The sequence below is a fragment of the Dama dama genome, chromosome 30 (genome assembly GCF_033118175.1).
Source record: "Dama dama isolate Ldn47 chromosome 30, ASM3311817v1, whole genome shotgun sequence".
NCBI classification, from domain to species: Eukaryota; Metazoa; Chordata; class Mammalia; order Artiodactyla; family Cervidae; genus Dama; species Dama dama.
In genome coordinates this window covers 74,797,848-74,819,477 of record NC_083710.1, presented here as the reverse complement: position 1 = coordinate 74,819,477, position 21,630 = coordinate 74,797,848, and the positions used below count along the sequence as shown (strand labels likewise).

General features: G+C 42.7%; 1 protein-coding gene across 1 annotated transcript in view; it reads left to right on the top strand.

The window, feature by feature from the left end:
• Window positions 1-21,630, top strand: part of LOC133049147 (ATP-binding cassette sub-family C member 4-like) — a 188,603-nt gene that overhangs the window by 42,898 nt on the left and 124,075 nt on the right. The window contains exons 9-15 of the mRNA XM_061133056.1: window positions 1,435-1,529; window positions 1,750-1,836; window positions 9,474-9,570; window positions 14,028-14,228; window positions 15,565-15,705; window positions 16,521-16,558; window positions 16,937-17,031. Of these exons, the coding sequence (XP_060989039.1) occupies window positions 1,435-1,529; window positions 1,750-1,836; window positions 9,474-9,570; window positions 14,028-14,228; window positions 15,565-15,705; window positions 16,521-16,558; window positions 16,937-17,031 (754 nt within the window). The remainder of the gene's footprint in view (window positions 1-1,434; window positions 1,530-1,749; window positions 1,837-9,473; window positions 9,571-14,027; window positions 14,229-15,564; window positions 15,706-16,520; window positions 16,559-16,936; window positions 17,032-21,630) is intronic.

Sequence of the window (21,630 nt, the reverse complement as noted above, 5' to 3'; positions counted from 1 at the left end):
TTGATGAGGAAATAAGATGAAATAATGAATTTTCATGACAGAGCAATTGCTGCTTTTCATTTGATCCTCCCTTGTTAAGCTTTGAGTGAGGAGGGAATCTGTATGTGTCTGTGTGTCTTTGTGGCTGTCAGGGAGGGTTATGATGGAGACATTCTCTTTCTTGTCCTCATGGTCACAAGCTTTGCATGTTGTGATTCACACTGTGAATGGGGTCCCCCTGTTGGATTAATAAGAAAATAGGCACCAGTCATCAGTAGCAGAGCTTCCCTGATAGGTCAGTTGGTAAAGAATCTGCCTGCAGTGTGGGAGACCTGGGTTTAATCTCTGGGTTGGGAAGATCACCTGGAGAAGGGAAAGGCTACCCACTCCAGTATTCTGGCCTGGAGAATTCCATGGGGTCACAAAGAGTCAGACACGACTAAGCGACTTTCACTTTGACTTTCATCAGGAAAACTCAGTAAACGGTGACCCTGTTCTTCCTCATGCTCCAAACACCATGGTGCTCTTCTTACAACCCACACCCATCCCATAAGCAGGTCTTACAGACTCTGCCTTCAGAATGTGTCTGGAGTGTGCTCCATCTCTCCATTCCTGCTGCTCCTACTGTGGTCCTGGCCACCATCATCTCTCACTTAGATTATTCCAGTAGCCTCCTTACTTGTATCTACCCTCACTCATTCTCCCTTACTGCTTGCTTTCTGCAAAGCCCAGGAATGATTCTGTAAAAATCTCAGACCAGGTCAGTCCTCCCTTCTGTCTCTTCCCCTGTTACTGGGAGTGACCCCAGGCTCCTCCTGCTCTGTCTCCGCCCTCACTCCCCTCATTCTCACTCTGCTCTCCTGCCTCCTTGTCCTGACCCCCTTGGACATCTCCCCATGGCCCCTGCACCCATCCCTCCCTCTGTGAGGAGCAGCCTCTCTGGGTCTGCCTCAGCCCCTCCCCCTCCCCAGATCTGCTCACACCCACTCTGAGCAGAGTCCTCACATCCCAGTGTGGACTCACTTCCCTCCTTCACTCTCCACCCCCTGAGCAGGCTTCCTTTTCCTTCTTATCCTCAGTACTTGCACTAAGGTTAATTTTCCTTATTGTTCATCCCCCACTGTGGAGAGAAACTCTAGGGGCTTTGTTTCCTCATGGCTGAATTCATTGTGCCCAGAACAATGCCTGGCGTATATTGATCCACAGTAAATATCTATTAGAATGGTCAGATGCATAAATGTTGTGAAAAACTAGAGAATGAAAACAAAACAAACAAACAAAAAAAACCCTGAGGATTTTTAAAATTGTCCAGTGTTACTGTTTAGCCACTTTGAAATATACTCGTCCTTGTTGATCAAACACTGTGGGGAGAAATGATGATAAAAAGTTAGGATGGCAGGAGGAGAACATATTTTAGATCTTTTCTTTTTTTCCTCCTTTTCTATCTCCATGTAGGATTTACAGCTTTTGAAGGAAAATGACCTAACTGAGATAGGAGAACAGGGAACCCTGCTGAGTGAAGGACAGAAAGCCCGGGTCAGCCTCGCCAGGTAAATGGGGTTTCATTTGCCATCCTGCCTCTCCTCCTCCACGGCTCCTAGTGGACGTGAGCACGCAGACCCCACTCACCAGGTGGGCCTGTGTGAAGCAGGGTCTTAGTCCTTTCCCCGGGCTCCTGGAATGAACCTGGAGTTTTTGGATGCCATCATGATTCAGAGATAAGGCCCAGGGAGTGTGAAGTGTCTTCTGACGTCTCTCTCTGTTTTCTAGAGCCGTGTACCAGGAGGCAGACATCTACCTCCTGGATGATCCGCTCAGCGCAGTGGATGCAGGAGTCAGCAGGCACTTGTTCGAACAGTGAGTTTGCTCCTGTTTTCTATCATCTCTGCTTTCCAGGAACCCTGTAGAGATTGGGGGAGAGAGTTCAGGAAAGCCTTTGTGCTTCAGGAGACTCAGCTCGTTCTGCCCTGGTGTCCCTCTTTCCCCTCCCTCCCCTCCACAGAAGATCCATCGTAGAGAAATTTTGCATCATGATGAGGTCAGGACAGAAGGAAAATACAGAAGGTGCTTCCAATGTGTGAAGGACAGTGGGGTCTGTGCTTTAGGGAGTGAGGAATAGATGGGAGATTTCCCTGTGACCTGCAGTTAATAACCAGACACTATGATGGATCCATACCCTTGAAATAAGAAAGATGATGAATGATTTTTAAATCATAGAGTTGGACCCAGAAATCTAGTACTTAGTGTCAGTCCTTTTCCTCCATTATGCAATTAAGGCTCATTAGAAGCAAAAGTTTCGGTAATGACACAGGGTGTCTGTGGAAAGGCCCTGTGGGTTTATGCTTATTATTCTGTAGGTTTGGAAATTCTTAATAAGGCCTAGAATTAAGACTAACTTATTCCACATCTAAGTATGAATTTAATCATTTAGCATTGCTTCATGGATGCATTCTTGAATTAATACTTAGACCCATGATGTAGGGCTAGCCTGAATGTGGAACTAGAGATCTAGAATCTGGCGGAAATCTTGACTCCCATTTTTGTGTTTCTGGAATACAAATTGCTCTTGCCTGGCCACAGAATGACTGAAGTAGAACAACTCTTACGCTTTTTTGTGAATAATGTGTCCTAATACACGCTGACTGAAGCCTCTGATGGAGTCTGGACTGGCCTTTTTGAAAGCCTCATGAGCTTGCTTTTGCTAAAACAGCCTCCACATCTACCCCATGGTTGCTCACCTTGCTGTTGTCCACCTTGTTAAGGCCAACAAGCCTTTCAGCTGCACTTATTAATGCCCTGCTGTGCGCACTGAGATCATTGCCCTTACAGATGTCCCTGCACAAAACCTCTTAGTTTACAAGGAGGATGGAGAGCCAGGAGAGGGGAAGGATTCACACTGGGCAGCATAAGGGAGACTTAGACTTAGGATGCTCAGCTCTCATTTCTGCCTCTGAGGAACTTGTCTTAATGTGGAGCTTGTTAAGACAGATGCCTGAGAAAAGGTCAGCTGAGTCAGGGTTTAGAGGTTTCTATACAGGATATTAAGTGCTGAATGGAAGTGGATGTTGGAAAGCTCCCTGTGCCCTGGGCTGGGCGGGAAGTGCCCTGGGGGATGCAGGCTGGGTGTGTATGTAGAGGCTGAAAAGAGGACCCAGTTCCCTTTGCTAGAGGAAGAGTAGAGGCACAGGAAGGAGGCTGTGAGAACAGCAGGCACGTCCTTGCCAGGAGGAGGTGGGGTGTTCAGCAGAGCGAAGCTGTTTGGGGATTCTCGCTGTCAGGTCCTGTGTTAGTTTGCTGGGGCTGTGTCTGTCCAGGCTGCTGTTACAGGAGACCAGAGCTGGGCAAGTCCAAGGTGAGGGTGTTGGCAGATTTGGTGTCTGGTGAGGACCCAAATCCTGTGTCCTCATGTGGTGGAAGGGGTGAGGGAGCCGTGTGGGTCCCTTTTATAAAGGCACTAGTCCCATTCAGGCAGACTCCACCGTCATGACCAGTCACCGCCCAATGGCCCCATCTCCAGTACCTTCACAGTGGGGATTAGGCTTCAATGTATGTAGTTTGAGGACACAAACATTCAGTCACAGAAGGCTGTCAGAGATGGCAGCAATGGGGGAGCAGTGCATAAATAACAGAAATTCATTTTCTCACAGTTCTAAAGGCTAGACTCTCATGATCAAGGTGTGGGCAGTTTGGTTTCTCCTTAGACCTTCTCCTTATCTTCCAATGACACCTTCCTCGCTGTGTCCTCAGACGTGGTCCTCCCTCTGTTCATGCACACCCCTGTGTTTCTGTCCTTATGTCTTAGTCTCCTCTTCTAAGGACACCAGTCAGATTGGATTAGGCCCACTCTAATTAAGGGTAACAGTTACTCTTTAAAGCTTCTGTCACCAGATTCTAAGGTTCTGGTGGTCAATGTGCCATCATATGAATTTTGGGGGAACAGAATTCAGTCACAGCAAGTCCTAAATAGCAAAGTAAAGAGACTTAAGCAGATCAGTGGAGTGAGTGAGAGAGATATGTGAGGAGCTCTGAGCTCTGGATATGAGGAGCTTGGATTCCACATCCATTAAGCAGGGGTCATGAGGCACATACCACTGAAGGCTGTGTGTGAAAGGTGCTTAGTGTTGGCGCAATGAAAGAGCTCTGGAGATGGATGGTGGTGATGGTTACACAATGATGTGAATGTATTTAATGCCATTGAGCTGTATGCAAAAAAAAATAGTTAAAATGGTAAATTTCATGTTATGTATATTTTACCACACACAAAAATTACACATTAGCATTGAACCTTTCAGAACAAAAGAGAGCAGGGCAGCCGACACGTGGCATGGTCTCCCACTCTCTGATCTGACCCCCCACTTTCCCACCCTCTTTTTTTTTTCATTTTTTTTTTTATTAGTTGGAGGCTAATTACTTTACAATAGTGTAGTGGTTTTTGCCATACATTGACATGAATCAGCCATGGATTTACATGTGTTCCCCATCCTGAATGCCCCTCCCACCTCCCTCCCCATCCTATCCCAGTACACCAGCCCTGAGCACTTGTCTCATGCATCCAACCTGGACTGGCGATCTGTTTCACACTTGATAATATACATGTTTCGATGCTATTCTCTCAGATCATCCCACCCTCACCTTCTCCCATAGAGTTCAAAAGTCTGTTCTATGCAACTGCATCTCTTTTTCTGTCTTGCATATAGGGTTATCATTACCATCTTTCTAAATTCCATGTATATGCATTAGTATACTGTATTGGTGTTTATCTTTCTGGCTTACTTCACTCTGTATAATGGGCTCCAGTTTCATCCACCTCATTAGAACTGATTCAAATGTATTCTTTTTAATGGCTGAGTAATATTCCATTGTGTCTATGTACCATAGCTTTCTTGTCCATTCGTCTGCTGATGGGCATCTAGGTTGCTTCCATGTCCTGGCTATTATAAGCATTCTCCAAAGAAGACATACAGATGGCTAATAAACACATGAAAAGATGCTCAACATCACTCATTATCAGAGAAACGCAAATCGAAACCACAATGAGGTACTGTTACATGCCAGTCAGAATGGCTGCTATCCAAAAGTCCTCAAGCAATAAATTCTGGAGAGGGTGTGCAGAAAAGGGAATCCTCTTACACTGTTGATGGGAATGCAATGCAAACTAGTACAGCCACTATGGAGAACAGTGTGGAGATTCCTTAAAAAACTGGAAATAGAACTGCCATATGACCCAGCAATCCCACTTCTGGGCATACACACTGAGGAAACCAGAACTGAAAGAGACACATGTACCCCAATGTTCATCCCACCCTCTTTTGATTGTGATTTGATAAATTTTCTCTTATTTAAAGCACCTAATGACTCAGATGGTAAAGAATCTGCCTGCAATGCAGGAGACCTGGGTTCAATCCCTGGGTCAAGAAGATCCCCTGGAGGAGGGCATGGCACTATTCTTGCCTGGAGAATCCTCATGGATAGAAGGTCCTGGCGGGCTATAGGCCATGGGGTTGCAAAGAGTCAGACATGACTGAGTGACCAACACTTGCACTGATGACTTTTCCCTTAGGACGTGACTTGTGGCTTGTCATGAGTTCAGTGATGGGACACTAGTATTGAGATAGACATTTCCAACCCCCACTCTCCTGGCATCATGAGTAGCTCAGCCTCCCTGTTCCCAGTGCTCCATCCTGAACTTGCAAATGTCTGCTACCCTGTCTGTGTGCATCTGCACAAGTTCCCTACCACTTCAGGAGCAGTTTCTGCTGGCTCTTGTGTCTGTGTCACAGGGAGGGGAAGGGAAAGCTTACTGATTGCCATGTATCAGTGTGCTGAACACAAAAACTCTCTCAGGTGTTTCTAAAGGTGAGGTATTTATAATATGTTTATAAAGTCCTCTCCAACCTTTGGGTTTAATGACCTTGGATGTACACTTGATAGAAGCAAGCTTGTTAAGACTTGTTTGCTAATCAGAACCACATTCTCTGGGGAAACTTAGGGCAGGGATCACAAAGGCAATTTAGGAAATCACTCAACAGCAACTGAGAATGTTCTCAATGAGTTAGGCAATTGGACGGAACAATATGCTATGAGAGATGGTAGTCGTGTTGAAGCTTAGTCGTGGTGAATATTTTCTATTAAAAGTGAGTGAATCACACTTGTACTTGCCATTATCAGCTTCCTTTAGTCATGAATATATTAATATATACCAGGTTACTAATGTTTGTGATTTTTATAACTATATTTTGTGATGACTAAGTGGGTTCCATTACCTATAGAAGGTGAGAGTCCTTAGATGAACTGATGCAGTCTCACTTGTGTCCAGCCATGGATCCTCTCCTGGTTCAGCCCCTCATGACCAGACCCCCGCCTCCTGTGTCATCAGCTTTTCAGGTCTGTCCTGATCAGACTCCCATGCTGCTGTCTACACAGCTCACCCTCCTGCTCCAGCCCTTCATAGACCTCCCCCTGCCCTCTCTCCCATCCCCCCCCCCCCCCCCCCCCCATGTTCAGGAAGCAACTTCAAGTCCTCAGAGAACAGGCTTCTTTGCCGCCTGCCCCCACCAACCTTTCCAGCTCTTCCCTACACCTACTCGGTATTCCACGGTGCTGGCTTTGTGGGGGTCCTTTCTCACCCCTGTCTGTCTATACATACTGACCCCTCTGCCCGAAAGCCAGGGAGCAGTGTTCCAGAACACAGAAGGAAGATGGAAGATGGGACCTGCCATTCCCTCCCGCTCCTCCAGGTGGAGCCTGTGCCCTCTGTCTTCCCACAGCCCTCAGTGGCTGCACTTGACCATTTATGAGTCTCCCCACCCATAGAAGCTGTGAATGCAGGAAGGTGCCTCAGTCTAGCATGTTCTGTCCCAGACCCCTGCACCTGCTGTGTCTTCTTCCAGGGATGTTTCGCCAGAGAGTCTCAGGGCTCCCGTGTCTCCCCATCTAAGACAGCAGCCCCCTTGCTTTTTCCTCAGAGCACACATCATGGCCTGATAGTACATTTCCTATACTTGTTCAGTGTATCCCCCTTTTACATGGTGCAAAGTAATGTCTGCTTTCTTGACCTGCGATGTAAGTCAAGGGAGTGGCACCTCAGTAAACCTCTGCTGATTGAATGGATGAAGGTGGAGATTCTGAATTATTTGTATCCCCTCTACCTTGGAATGTGTCTCCTCTTAACACAGCCCCTATATAGAATGACACTGGATTGGCCAAAATGTTCAGTTGGGTTTTTCCATAAGATGTTATGGAAAAACTCAAAGGAACTTTGTGGCCAACCCAGTAAATAGAATTAACACAGCCCTTATATAGAATTAACAGTTAACTTATTTCTGAATCAATAATTTTTATGACATAACTTGGAAATATTTACTCTGAAACTTGAAAAAAAGACTATCTTTTTAGAGATGGATAAAAAGCATTATTTAGGGAAAATTCAAAGTCATTAATTGGCCACTTTGTTGCAATTATTTATTTTACTTCATCTCTGATGGAATGTTAGGAAGCAAACATTTTATCACTTTTGGGTTGCTCCATCTTGGACATAGAAACCCATCAGATTTGATTAACATCTGTCTTCAGGGACTGTTGGCAAGTAATTATGAATTAAGGAAAAACAATTCCATTAAAAGCTTTAGTACTAAGTCTGAAGAGGTTTACTCACTCAGGAATCTTAGATACAAATGCTGAACTAAGACACGTCAAAGGGAAAAATGAATCCTTTTGGACTTAATGAAGCAATGGTGTAAGTATCTACATCCTGGGGTCTTGCTTCTGATCACAGACCCAGTGTCCAGAGTTTCCCCTTAGGACTTTTCTGTCCTGAGTCCAAAGCACATGACTGCTCATGGTTAAGGAGGAGTGGAGAAGGGGGCTGACATTTACTGAGTGGATTGGTGGTTTGATTGCTCAGAACCTGTTGGTGAGTTGTCCTTAGCCTTGTTTTGAGATGAAGAAGCTGAGGTTTCGTCACTCGTCGGCATCAGGCTCATGAGAGGGACTGAGATGCAGTCTGCTGCCTTAACACTCTCCATCTGACTCACTCACAGGCTGAGCTCTGGCCCAGGTTCTGGAGATTTGCTCTGTGAGGGACTTGGGCACCCAGAGTACCTGCTTGTAGCCCTGCCTATGGTCATCAGGGCCTCAAATCCAGCTACTTGCTTCCCTGGAGGGGTTGTGGACCTTATGGGATGAGACTGGAGTTGAATTCCTAGGGGTCTGCATTAAAAATGTGAAGCAGTTGGAGAAGTTACTGTAAAAACACACTTAAGGTTGGACATTGAGAGAGGTTATTGGCCTTCCAGGCCTGTGAGGCCTGTTACTTGCCCAGGTTAGACTTAAGAAAGAGCCCACAATCAGTGACAGACACACATATGGTTTAATGATTAGGGCCACCTTACATGTGCAAAGGAAATCCTGGAAGGACATCCTATTGTTTGAGGCCCACGTTGGAACGGGACATGGTGGTAGTCTTTGCTCCCAGGGCAAGGGGGCAGGAGAGAGGCGAGATTACCTGTTATAGGGGAAGTTGATGTCAGGTTGGGCCATTGGTTACCATGAAAACCAGCAGAGGGTCACGTCCCTCTTGCCCCTTTGACAAGCATCGTGGAGGGTTGTGATCTAAAGCTAGAGCAGTCATTAGCTGGGCCCTGGAACAAGCACATAGGAAGGTCAGTCATGTAAGTAGGTGTAGGTGAAGCAGACACTGGTCGAGCAGGGGATGTATAAGAGCAAGAGAAGAGCCATTTTGGGTGGCCTGACCACACAAAGGTCTTGGCTAAGAGAACTGGTGTATCTTTTGGCCATTGGATGGTTCCCATTGTGATTTGGGCCATCTGAGTTCTGTTCTTTAATTTGCATATTTGGAAGGTGTTCAGTCCTTATGAAAGAAGACTGGTTTCCTGGATGGAACTGGGACTGTTGTAGAGACTGATGGAGGCCACGCTGGCATTCATTTTCTGTTTAGTATTATTTGGGAAGAAGTGTCTAGAAAAGACACTCTAGCAAGGGTTAGCAAGATTCTATTAATTTTTTGTTGTTAATGTATACATCATAAATCATAAATAATCCCATAGAAAATTGTCTAAGGAAAATGCACACATTTTTATATACCATAGATGCCTCTTTTCCCATTCCCACATAGTGATAAAATATTAAGTTCAGTCAAGTTTTGGAATCTCAGTATTGCTCAATTATTTTTCATTATGAAATGTAAATTATTGTTAAGCCAAGTTTTCAGAAAAAATTTAGCAAGTGCCTCCTTCACTGGACTGTTTTTTAGAATTTTTTTTAGTGGAGCTGAGTTCACACTTGCTGCTGATAAATTTGAGGACCTACTCAGGATCATTGACATATTTGTATTTAATTTGTATTATTTATTTTTTATTTAAACTATAGACCTTTGCTGTGTTGTTTTTGTCTCATTATGTTTTCAGAATATGTGTTTTCAGTTTGGAGCACCCCCACTAATGTGCATTTGCATTCTGTACCTTTTACATTTGTAGGTGTGTTCGTCAGGCCTTGAAGGAGAAGATCACAATCTTAGTGACTCATCAGCTGCAGTACCTGAAGGATGCAAGTCAGATTCTGATACTGAAAGATGTAAGTAGTTTCTAGAAGCCTGTGAAATTGCTAGCACTCAGGTGTGTTGAAGGCCAGCAGGTTATTCTCCTTGGATTCATGGTAAATGTCCTCTTCTCCCTCAATTTAACTCCCTCTTTTTCTCAGAGCTGATGTTATTCATGTCTTTGAGGATCAATCCAAAGACCTGTAAAGTGTCACTATTAAACTCGAAGCCACATAAGCACTAAAGCATATAGGAGTGCTACCATAGGACTACTGAAATATTACTGTTCTAGTGAAATTTGTTAAGGATAATGATGCTATTTTATTTATAACTTGTGTTTTCCCCTTCTACAACTTAAGTCAAAGTTTTTTACTTGGAAATTAGAGCTACTGAGACCTGTTTGTATCCATGTGATTGTCAAGCACAATTTGCCTAAAGAGGATCTTCCATTAACACTAGAAGTGAGGTTGCGTAGCCAAGCACCTGAGTCAGAGATGCCCACTCTGTGGTTGTGGCCACTGGTCTCCCTGCCCAGGTCTCTATGTGCCTGATATGTGTGGGAGTCTGTGCAGCAGGAGGACAAGACCCTGCCTTCATGGGGCTCCTGTTCTTATGGGGAGGATGTGACAAAGAGGGTGACATCCTGGCTGTCTCCTTGAGGAGCTGGTGCCTCATGGGGTCTGAGTGACATGAAGATGGGAGCCATGCAACACCCGGAGGAGGGGGTCTGAGGCAGGGGGTCCTAAGGAAGGAATTGACCTGGCAGGTTGGAGGAATGACAGGAAGACCAGCGTGCCTGAGGAGAGTGAGCAGGGGGACGGGAGGGATCTGAGCAGTGGGCAGGGGACCGGAAGTGGGATGGACGCCTTGGATGGTTCAGAGCAGAGGAGTGGTGTGGTCTGATGTGGGAGTTAAGAGACTCCTCTAATGGCCACTTCAGGGGCAACAGCAGAAGCAGTTAGAAGTCTTAGTAAAGCTGAGGAGACAGAAGTGTAGGTTCAGGATAGGGTATCAGTTTCTAGAGCTGCTGTAACAAAACACTGCAAACTGGGTGACTTAAAACAACAGAAGTTTATTGTTTACCTGTTCTGGAGGCTATAGATCCCATATCCAGGTGCTGGCAGGGTTGTGCTTTCCCTGACGGCTGCAGGGGAGAATCCTTCCTTCCAGCCTGTGGTGTTCACCAGCATTCCTTGTGTTCCTTGACTTCCAGCTGCAGCACTGTAGTCTGCCTCTGATGTCACATGGCCATTGTCCCTGTGTCTGAGTCTCTTCTCATAAGGACACCAGTCACATAGGATTTAAAGTCACCCTGTTCCAGTGTGACCTCATCTTAACTTCATTGCATCATTACATCTAAAAAGACACTGAATGCAAACAAGACCATGTTCACAGGCATCATGTTTAGGGCTTGAACTTACTTTTTGGGGGGCTACCAATCAACCCCAACTCCTAGCATGGCTAGGGATGGGGTGGAGATTAGTGAGAATATTTCAGGCTTACTGGTTGTTTGATGCTTCAGACATTGGCTTCTTTGTCTCTGGGCCTCAACACCTCCATCATTAACCCTTGTCTGTTCCACAGGCCCTTGGTCAGTCAGTTCAGTTGCTCAGTTGTGTCTGACTCTTTGCGACCCCATGGACTGCAGCATGCCAGGCCTCCCTGTCCATCGCCAACTCCCAGAGTCTACTCAAACTCATGTCCATTGAGTAGGTGATGCCATCCAACCATCTCATCCTCTGTTGTCCTCTTCTCCTGCCTTCAATCTTTTCCAGATCAGGGTCTTTACCAATGAGTCAGTTCGCATCAGGTGGCCAAAGTATTGGAGTTTCAGCTTCAGCATCAGTCCTTTCAATGAATATTCAGGACTGATCTCCTATAGGATTGACTGGTTTGATTTCCTTGCAGTCCAAGGGACTCTCAGGAGTGTTCTCCAACAGCACAGTTCAAAAGTATTGATTTTTTGGTGCTCAGCTTTCTTTATGGTCCAACTCTCATATCCATACATGACCACTGGAAAAACCATAGCTTTAACTAGTTGAACCTTTGTCAGTGAAGTAATGTCTCTGCTTTTTAATATGCTGTCCAGGTTGGTCAGATCCCTCGTTTATCAAGTGAACTTATGTCCTAAGAAAGATTATTAAATACAGAACCTCTGCCTCTCTAGAAGCAATATCCTGTGTCAACTGTTAACCACTCTTTCAGGAATGTGGAGTTCAGATTTTTCAAATTTGATAGCAGTTAATTTCATGTTTGAAAGAAGGTGATATTAGTGTGTAAAACCCCAATGATGATAGTATCAGTGGGAGCACAGGATCAGTGGGAGACAGAGTAACCTATTTAGTCTGTCCCTAGATCTTTTAGGGTCCCTTATTGCTTCTTTTGAGGACACTACCTGCAATTTTAGTGCTATCAGGACAACTATTTGTCCACATGTGAGCACCCCTGGATGAGTTGGGGTCCATCCTTACTGTTTGTCTGGTTCCTCTCTAACAGCAGAAAAGGGAATGGCTGCCCTCTCATCCCCTCAGAGTTGCCCATGCTTGGCTGCTCAGTGAAATTGCTATCCTTGTACCACTACTTGTTTCCTTGTGCATCTTATAGGCACTAAGTGGAAAATGGTAAATTCATTAAATAAAGTCCTTGAATTTTGCCTCCCAAGTGGAATAAGGCACAGTATATCCTCAATAATTTTCTAATTCTGTAGTATAGACAGTACCCACATGCTTCATTGAGTTTCTCACAATGGACCACCTCAGGAGATAGGGTGAGAGAGGTCCCAGCTAGGGCCCTAGGGCACCTTCTTCCATCTGACCTGCCTTAACCAGAGATGCCCTCCTCTGTTTAGTTTTGCATCCTGTGATTTTTCCTTATCTTTTGTTCGACATTGAGTGAATGAGCTGAGTCTTATTTTGTGGGGTCAGACCATAGTGAAGACATCTGCCCCTAATTTTATATGCCTTTATAAGAGAGGAATGAGGATGAGATGGTTGGATGGCATCATTGATTCGATGGACATGAGTTTGAGCAAACTCCAGGAGATAGTGAAGGACAGGGAGGCCTGGTGTGCTGCAGTCCATGGAGTCGCAAAGAGTTGGACATGACTGAGCAATAGAACAACAACAACAAAAGGAGGGAAACTGCAATGATGTGTCACATGTGTTCAAAGACAATGATTAGATTGACTGTAGCTTAAACAGTTGCCTGAATAGAGGATACCTGGTTGACTGCTTGTGACTGGTTGTTCTTAAGTTTTTTGTTGTTGTTGTTAGATCTGAGTGCATTGGTTCTTATGTGTTGGTTTGCTGGCATGTGAGGTCAAGGATTTAGAGCCACCTCAGTCTCATGGCCTCTGTTTGAATACTTTGACTTCCTGCATTTGTGGGGAAGTGGTAAAGACCATGAATATAAAGCTCATGGGTTCTCTGTCTAGGGCTGGTTCCTACATGTCTTTCACCCAGTGGGGCACATGATACTATAACAATGGTCTGTGAAGATTTGATGAGAGACCATTACATCTGGAGATGTGCTTGTGGCCACATATGTGTCAGCCTTAAGTTTCTTTCCTGGAATATTGTCTCCAATTAACTGTTTTTGCTTGTATTTTTAAGTTCTGCTTATCACATGATGCTTCTCTCAATATCCATGTTGTCCAGAAATACTGTATTGATGCATCCACCCACATCTGTAGTTTTAGCTTCCCTGAGTTCCCATGGTAGTTATGTCAATGCCTCCATTTTGAAAACATGAACACACATTTCTTTCATATCCCCCAGCACCTAGCATAGGGTTTGATAGTGAACACAATGCTCAGTTCACTCCTTGGAAGAAAAGCTATGACCAACCCAGACAGCATATTAAAAAGCAGAGACATTACTTTGCTGACAAAGGTCCAACTAGTCAAAGCTATGGTTTTTCCAGTAGTCATACATGGATGTGACAGTTGGACCATAAAGAAAGCTGAACGCCAAGAATTGATGTTTTTGAACTATGGTGTTGGAGAAGACTCTTGAGAGTCCCTTGGACTGCACGGAGATCAAACCAGTCAATCTTGGAGGAAATCACTCCTGAATATTCATTGGAAAGATTGATGTTGAAGCTAAAACCCCAATACTTTGGCCGCCTAATGCAAAGAACTGACTCATTGGAAAAGACCCTGATGTTGGGAAAGATTGAAGGCAGGAGGAGAAGGGGATGACAGAAGAGGAGATGTTTGGATGGCATCACTGACTTGATGGACATGAGCTTGAGCAAGCTCTGGGAGTTGGTGATGGACAGGGAGGCCTGGTGTGCTGCAGTCCATGGGGTAGCAAAGAGTCGGACATGACTGAGCACCTGAAACTGAACTAGATTTGTTCACCGGAATTCCAAACCTAGGGATAATTTTCTTAGGAAAATAATAATTTAAGACTGATGTCTTTTCTTGATTAGTATGTGGATTGGATTAATATTATCAAATGCAAATATATTCCTCTCAAATTCTTTATTTTAGGGTAAAATTATGCAAAAGGGGACTTTTGCTGAGGTTCCAAAATCTTGGATAGATTTTGAAGATATTCTTTTAAAGAAGGAGAATGAGGAGGCTGAACCATCTCCAGGTCCAGGAACTCCCACTCTGATCTCTGAGTCTTCAGTTCAATCTCAACTGTCTTCCAGACCCTTCTTGAAAGATGCGGCTCCAGAGGACCAAGATGTGAGTTTCTCATCCTGCAACATGCCCTTGTCTGTGTGCTCTTGGTGACCTCATGGACCTTCAATCTTCTTCTCTCATGACATCTTTGTTTATCCCAAAGTAGATCCTAAGATTCCAAGCCTAATTCCATGGAATTGGTAGAATTAGAAGGGCATGAAGGGAGAAAGCCTGCTTGGTGTTCACCTTTGGGTGTAGGATGAAGAATCTTATGGAGCTCAGTAGAGGGTGCACTGCTATGAATTTCCAGCTGTTTGTGGCTCACAGTGATATGAGAACTCATCAGTTTACCATAGTTACATCCTACTCACTCTGGTGGCTCCCACCTTCCCTTATGCATTCAGAGGTTTAATGTGAAGACCCCCTTAGACTAAGTCTTTCTGTGACCACATTAAATCAGCTATTTTCCTATATGTTGGAATGTTCTGGCACTGCAGGTGATTGATGGTAATATTTTGCCCCTTTGTTGGATCATTTGCTGTAGGCCAGACACTTTAGAGTTAGTTCTTGTCTTCTTTTTTTTATTACCCTTTGAGACCTAGAGCCACATCTTATTCACCTTGAATGTCCAGTGGTCAGCATAGAGTTGAGTACATCTTTCGCTCATGTGACTCTATAATGCATTCTAGGTCCTACAGACAGAATTGAAGAAAAGCACTAGCTCTCTCTTAAAAACATACACAGGTACTCCTTGGTATCCAAGCCCACAATATCAAGACCTAGGAACCTGGATGATTCTGATAAACATTCAGATTAGTCCCTCACATTCTACAGTCAGGAATCACTTCCTGAAATTCAGGAATTAAATAGATTTGGGTCATATGCTGTCCTGTGCTGTCCAGACTCACATTATTTCAACTTCCTGTGTGAACTCATTTTGCTGTAATTGTCTAGGATTTTGAGCACCAAGTATATTTTACGTTTCTATCATTGGAAGTGATACAAGTCATTTAGAGGGATATGTTAGTGCCATATCATTTTGTATATTATTTTGGAAGAAGCTTCTGCATTTGTACTTGAATCAGGTAGTTGTGCTTGTGCTGAGAGTCATGATTGACTTTAAGCAAAGCCACCCAACAGTGAATAATTTCGTGCAAATGATGTCCTTTTTCTAATAGATTTCTGAAAGTAGGATGGATGTGTCCAAGGGTAAATGAATATGTGGTTTGGCTAGACATTTGCACACCATTTTCTGTAGGAAATGGACCATCCTGCACTCCTACAAGTATATGAGATGTGTCTGTTTCCTCACAGCTTTGCAGTGGAGGGCATTGTAAATTTTTGAAATTTGGGGGTTCCTTACTTAAAATTATGTTTTCACTTCTGTTCTCCCTCCCAGACTGAGAATATCCAGGTTACATTACCACTGGAGGGCCGTTCGTTTGGAAGAGTTGGTTTTAAGACCTATGCGAATTACTTCACAGCTGGTGCTCACTGGTTTATCATCATTTTCCTTATTTTAGTGAACATTGCAGCTCAGGTAAATAAGAACATTTGTTTTGGTTTGTGCCCTCTTCTTGGTATTTATAAATTGTTTATACTGTACTTTTTAAATTTATTAATATTAACATTTTTAATATATATATTAAGAGATTTATTTCAGAGGACTGGCTCATGAGGTTGTGCAGTCTAACTGGTGAATGTGAAATCAGAAAGGCAGGCCTACAGGCTGGAACCTCAGGCAGGAGCTGGCCCTGCAGTCTTGAGGCAAAATTTCTTCCTCCTCCAGGAAGCCTCAGGGTTTGCTCTTCAGGCCTTTGACTGACTGGACAATGCCACCACAGTATTGGGGGTGATGTCCTCTACTTCAGTTCTGAGGATGATGTGAAGCACATCCACTGAATACCTTCATAGCAACATCTAGACGAGGGTTTGGTTGAACCTCAGAGACTGGCCTGGCAAAGCTGTCACAGAAACTTGATCATCACAGTTTTTATCAAATTTTTTTTCTTTGAAAAGTCCTGACTTTTATACTGTTGTTATTATGCTTTGCAGTCCATTTTTGTTTGCATTAAATGAAATCTGTGAGGAAAATAAGTGAGGCTTACTTATTGAGGTGAGGTGTTGTTTGTATATAACAGAGAGATTCTAGGAAGAAAAAGAATGTCTCATAAAGATATTAAAATGTAGCATGCCCTCCCCTTTCCTGTGGTTATCTGGGGTGTGGGGCTTGGCACAGAACTGAGCCGGAAGGACCGTCTCCACATTCTGGAGCCTTTCCATCTCCCAACCTAGTGAGTGGGTGTGAGGGCTCAGTAATGTCAGTGTGTGAGTGACTGTTGTTTCCTGCTCCAGGTTTCCTATGTCCTGCAGGACTGGTGGCTTGCATACTGGTGAGTGATTCCTGGTCTGACCCAAAGGGCTGTGAAGTCCACATGAAGCCTCACTTTCCCACAGCAGAGGGGAGAGCTGGGGCTTGTTCAGCCTCCTCTTCTGACTCTCACATATTTTCTCTGAAAAAGAAGTAAATTTCTGGCTGATGGAGTGAAACTATCCCTGCATTTGACCCTCAGCAGCTTCCTCACATTCTTGAGAGCTGAAAGTTGTGATTCAAATGGACTTTTTGTAAGGTAGATGGACACAGGGCCCAGTGAGCTGGGAACCATTTTCCACCGTAAAACACATCTCCTAAATTGAGGTTAATTTTTCTGTTATTTACCTAAATTCTATCCAGAGTGTAATATTTTTTCTTTGTCTTCCCTTTTCCCTAGGGCAAATGGACAGAGTACCCTATATGCCATGGCATATGGAAAAGGAAGGGTAATTGAGATACCTGATTCTGACTGGTACTTAACAGTTCACTCAGGTAAATCATCTGTTATACAAGAGTCTGAGGTGTTTACTAGGAGCCTATGTGAACCTAGAGCTCCTAGGAGTAATTCAGTAATGTCTTAACAGGTGAAGAGTGTGAGGTGCATTTACTCTGTGAATTAATTAGAATAAGTATTTTTAAAATCTACTAGAAGAAAGTGGGTGCCTGAAGACTCTTGATTTGCTCTGTACTGGATTTTGGTAGTTAAACCATAATTGCATATTGAAAAAATCAGCCAGTGGAAATATGTGCTATTATCTACTCTAATAGGTTGCTTTAGCTAAAGCTTACATCAATACATGAATGGGTAAGGTGATTAGAAATGTATCCCCACCCTGTTGTTTGGATTGTTTCAATTCTTTCTGAATAAGCCATGGCTTTTATTGATCCTGAATGAAATCCTTTGGCAGCAAGTGTCCCATGTAAAACTGTTATTCCCTCGCAGGTATGCAAACTCCCCTTCATCACACTCATCTCTTGGGCTTCATTACTTAAGAAAGAAGTTAAGCAGGGAGAAATCCAATGTCTAGAAATTAGAATTCCTTCTCTTTCTTCCCTTGAGATCACAGTGTTATTGTGTCCTCAACTATGTGATTAACATCTGGCTTGCCAGGCCAATATTAACACAGCTCTCTGTGTTTTCACAGTAGTGCTTAGAATATATGTAGTGTTATATACTTTTTAAAGGAAATCCTCACCTAAAATATTATATATTCCCACAGGAAACCCTCATACAAGCTTTCTACAAAGGTAGAGTGTGTTATCTTTGTTAGAACCCACTCATTGAAATTTGGTATTTATTATGTTGATTACTTGCTAAGAAATGTAAATCCATTAGTTGTTTACCTTCTGAATTGAGGAACTATGGTAACGTAAAGAAAGAAAGATGGACTTATGTTATATATTCATATAAGATGGTGTGTTAGTCACTCAGTTGTGTCTGGCTCTTTGTGACCCCATTGCTTGTAGCCCGCCAGACTCCTCTGTCCATGGAATTTCTCAGGCAAGAATACTGGAGTGGGTTGTGATTTCCTACTCCAGGGGATCTTCCCGGCCCAGGGATTGAACCAGGGTCACAATGCACTACAGACAGATTCTCTACCATCTGAACCACCAGGGAAGCCCAGTAGGCTAAGGCAAATGCCTATTGATGGAATTCAGGAATTTGAATGGCTTTCAAAGCTGAAATAACAGTGATGCAGCAGCTAAAGAGGAAAACAAAATATTTGATGGAATGTTTATTACAGACGTTTCTCCACTTTCTTTAGCATTGTGAATTCAAGAGATGTTAGGAGGGCTATTTTCATTTTTGTACGCATAGCAGGTACTCATTTATGTCATTAATAAAGTTAAATTTAGGTTATTGTGTTCATTTCCAAATGCTTTGTGTTTCTTTTTTTAATTAGTTTATTTATTTTAATTGGAGGCTAATTACTTTACAATATTGTAGTGGTTTTTGCGACACATTGACATGAATCAGCCATGGGTGTACATGTGTTCCCCATCCTGAACCCCCTCCCACCTCCCTCCTCATTCCATCCCTCAGGGTCATCCCAGTGCACCAGCCTGAGCACCCTGTCTCATGCATCAAACCTGGACTGGTGATCTGTTTCACATATGATAATATGCATGTTTCAATGCTATTCTCAAATCACCCCATGCTCGCCTTCTCCCATAGAGTCCAAAACACTGTTCTATACATCTGTGTCTCTTTTGCTGTCTCGCATATAGGGTCATCATTACCATCTTTCTAAATTTGATATATATGCATTAATATACTGTATTGGTGTTTTTCTTTCTGACTTACTTCACTCTGTATAATGGGCTCCAGTTTCATCCACCTCATTAGAATTGATTCAAATGCATTCTTTTTTTTTTTTTTTATTGTAACTGTTGAGCAGTTGTGGGTTTTTGTTTTTGTTTCTGTTTTTTTCCGCGTCACTGCCTTGTTTTTGTTTTTAATGAGAATTCTTGAATCTTCCCCTCTAGAAGACCCTAGAGTCTTCCCCTCCTGAATCATGATCATCAGGGAGGTGGTTTGATGGTTTGAAATGCATTCTTTTTAATAGCTGAGTAATATTCCATTATGTATATGTGCCACAGCTTTCTTATCCATTCGTCTGCCAATGGACATCTAGGTTGCTTCCATGTCCTAGCTATTGTAAACATTGCTGCAATGAACATTGGGGTATACGTGTCTCTTTCAATTCTGCTTTCCTTGGTGTATGCCCAGCAGTGGGATTACTAGGTCATATGGCAGTTTTATTTGAAGTTTTTTAAGGAATCTCCACACTGTTCTCCATAGTGGCTGTACTAGTTTGCATGCCCACCAACAGTGTAAGAGGGTTCCTTTCTCTCCATATCCTCTCCAGCATTTATTGTTTGTAGCCTTTTGGATAGCAGCTATTCTGACTGGCGTGAGATGGTACCTCATTGTGGTTTTGATTTGCATTTCTCTGATAATGAGTGATGTTGAGCATCTTTTTATGTGTTTATTAGCCATCTGTATGTCTTCTTTGGAAAAAATGTCTGTTTAGTTCTTTGGCCCATTTTTTGATTGAGTTGTTTATTTTTCTGTAATTGAGCTGCAGGAACTGCTTGTATATTTTTGAGATTAATCCTTTGTCAGTTGCTTTGTTTGCTATTATTTTCTCCCATTCTGAATGCTGTCTTTTCACCTTGCTTATAGATTCCTTCGTTATGAAAAAGCTTTTAAGTTTCATTAGGTCCCATTTGTTTATTTTTGCTTTTATTTCCATTAGTCTGGGAGGTGGGTCATAGAGGATCCTGCTGTGATTTATGTCGGAGAGTGTTTTGCCTATGTTATCCTCTAGGAGTTTTATCGTTTCTGGTCTTACATCTAGATCTTTAATCCATTTTGAGTTTATTTTTGTGTATGGTGTTAGAAAGTGTTCTAGTTTCTTTCTTTTACAAGTGGTTGACCAGTTTTCCCAGCACCACTTGTTAAAGAGATTGTCTTTTCTCCAATGTATATTCTTGCCTCCTTTGTCAAAGATAAGGTGTCCATAGGTGTGTGGATTTATCTCTGGGCTTTCTATTTTGTTCCATTTATCTATATATCTGTCTTTGTGCCATACCATACTGTCTTGATGACTGTAGCTTTGTAGTATAGTCTGAAGTCAGGCAGGTTGATCCCTTCAGTTCCATTTTTCTTTCTCAAGATGGCTTGGCCATTCGAGGTTTTTTGTATTTCCATACAAATTGTACAATTATTTGTTCTAGTTCTGTGAAAAATACCGTTGGTAGCTTGATAGGGACTGCATTGAATCCATAGATTGCTTTGGGGGTAGTGTACTCATTTTCACTATATTGATTCTTCTGATCCATGAACATTGTACATTTCTCCCTCTATTTGTATAATCTGTGATTTCTTTCATCAGGGTTTTATTTATTCCTAAGTATTTTATTCTTTTTGTTGCAATGGTGAATGGAATTGTTTCCTTAATTTCTCTTTCTGTTTTCTCATTGTTAGTGTATAGGAATGAAAGGAGTGTTAATTTTATATCCTGCAACTTTACTATATTCATTGATTAGCTCTTGTAATTTTCTGGTGGTGTCTTTACAGATTTCTATGTAGAGGAACATATCATCTGCAAACAGTGAGGGTTTTACTTCTTCTTTTCCAATCTGAATTCCTTTAGTGGTGAGAGTGGGCACCCTTGTCTTGTTTCTGACTTTAGAGGAAATGCTGTCAGTTTTTCATAATTGAGGATAATGTTTGCTGTGGATTTATCATTTATGGATTTTATTATGTTGAGGTATGTTCCTTCTATGTCTGCTTTCAGGAGGGATTTTATCATAAATGGATGTTGAATTTTGTCAAAGGCTTTCTCTACATCTATTGAGATAATCATATGGTTTTTATCTTTCAATTTGTTAATGTGGTGTACTACATCGATTGATTTGTGGATATTAAAGAATCCTTGCATCCCTAGGATAAAGCCCACCTGGTCATGCTGTATGATCTTTTTAATATGTTGTTGGATCTTGTTTGCTAGAATTTTGTTAAGGATTTTTGCATCTATGTTCATCAGTGATATTGGCCTGTAATTTTCTTTTTTCGTGGCATCTTTGTCTGGTTTTGGTATTAGGGTGATGGTGGCCTCATAGAATGAGTTTGGAAGTTTACCTTCTTCTGCAATTTTCTGGAAGAGTGTGAGTAGGATAGGTGTTAGCTCCTCTCTAAATTTTTGGTAGAATTTACCTGTGAAGCTGTCTGGTCCTGGGCTTTTGTTTACTGGAAGATTGCTGATTACAGTTTCAATTTCTGTGCTTGTGACAGGTCTGTTAAGATTTTCTATTTCTTCCTGGTTCAGTTTAGGAAAGTTATTCTTTTCTAAGACTTTATCCATTTCTTTCAAGTTGTCTATTTTTGGGGGCATACAGTTGCTGACAGCAGTCTCTCAGGATCCTTTGTATTTCTGTGTTGTCTGTTGTGATTTCTCCATTTTCATTTCTAATTTTGTTGATTTGATTCTTCTCCCTTTTTTTTTTTTTTTTTTTTTGATGAGTCTGGATAATGGTTTGTCTATTTTATTTATCTTCTCAAAGAACCAACTTTTAGTTTTGTTG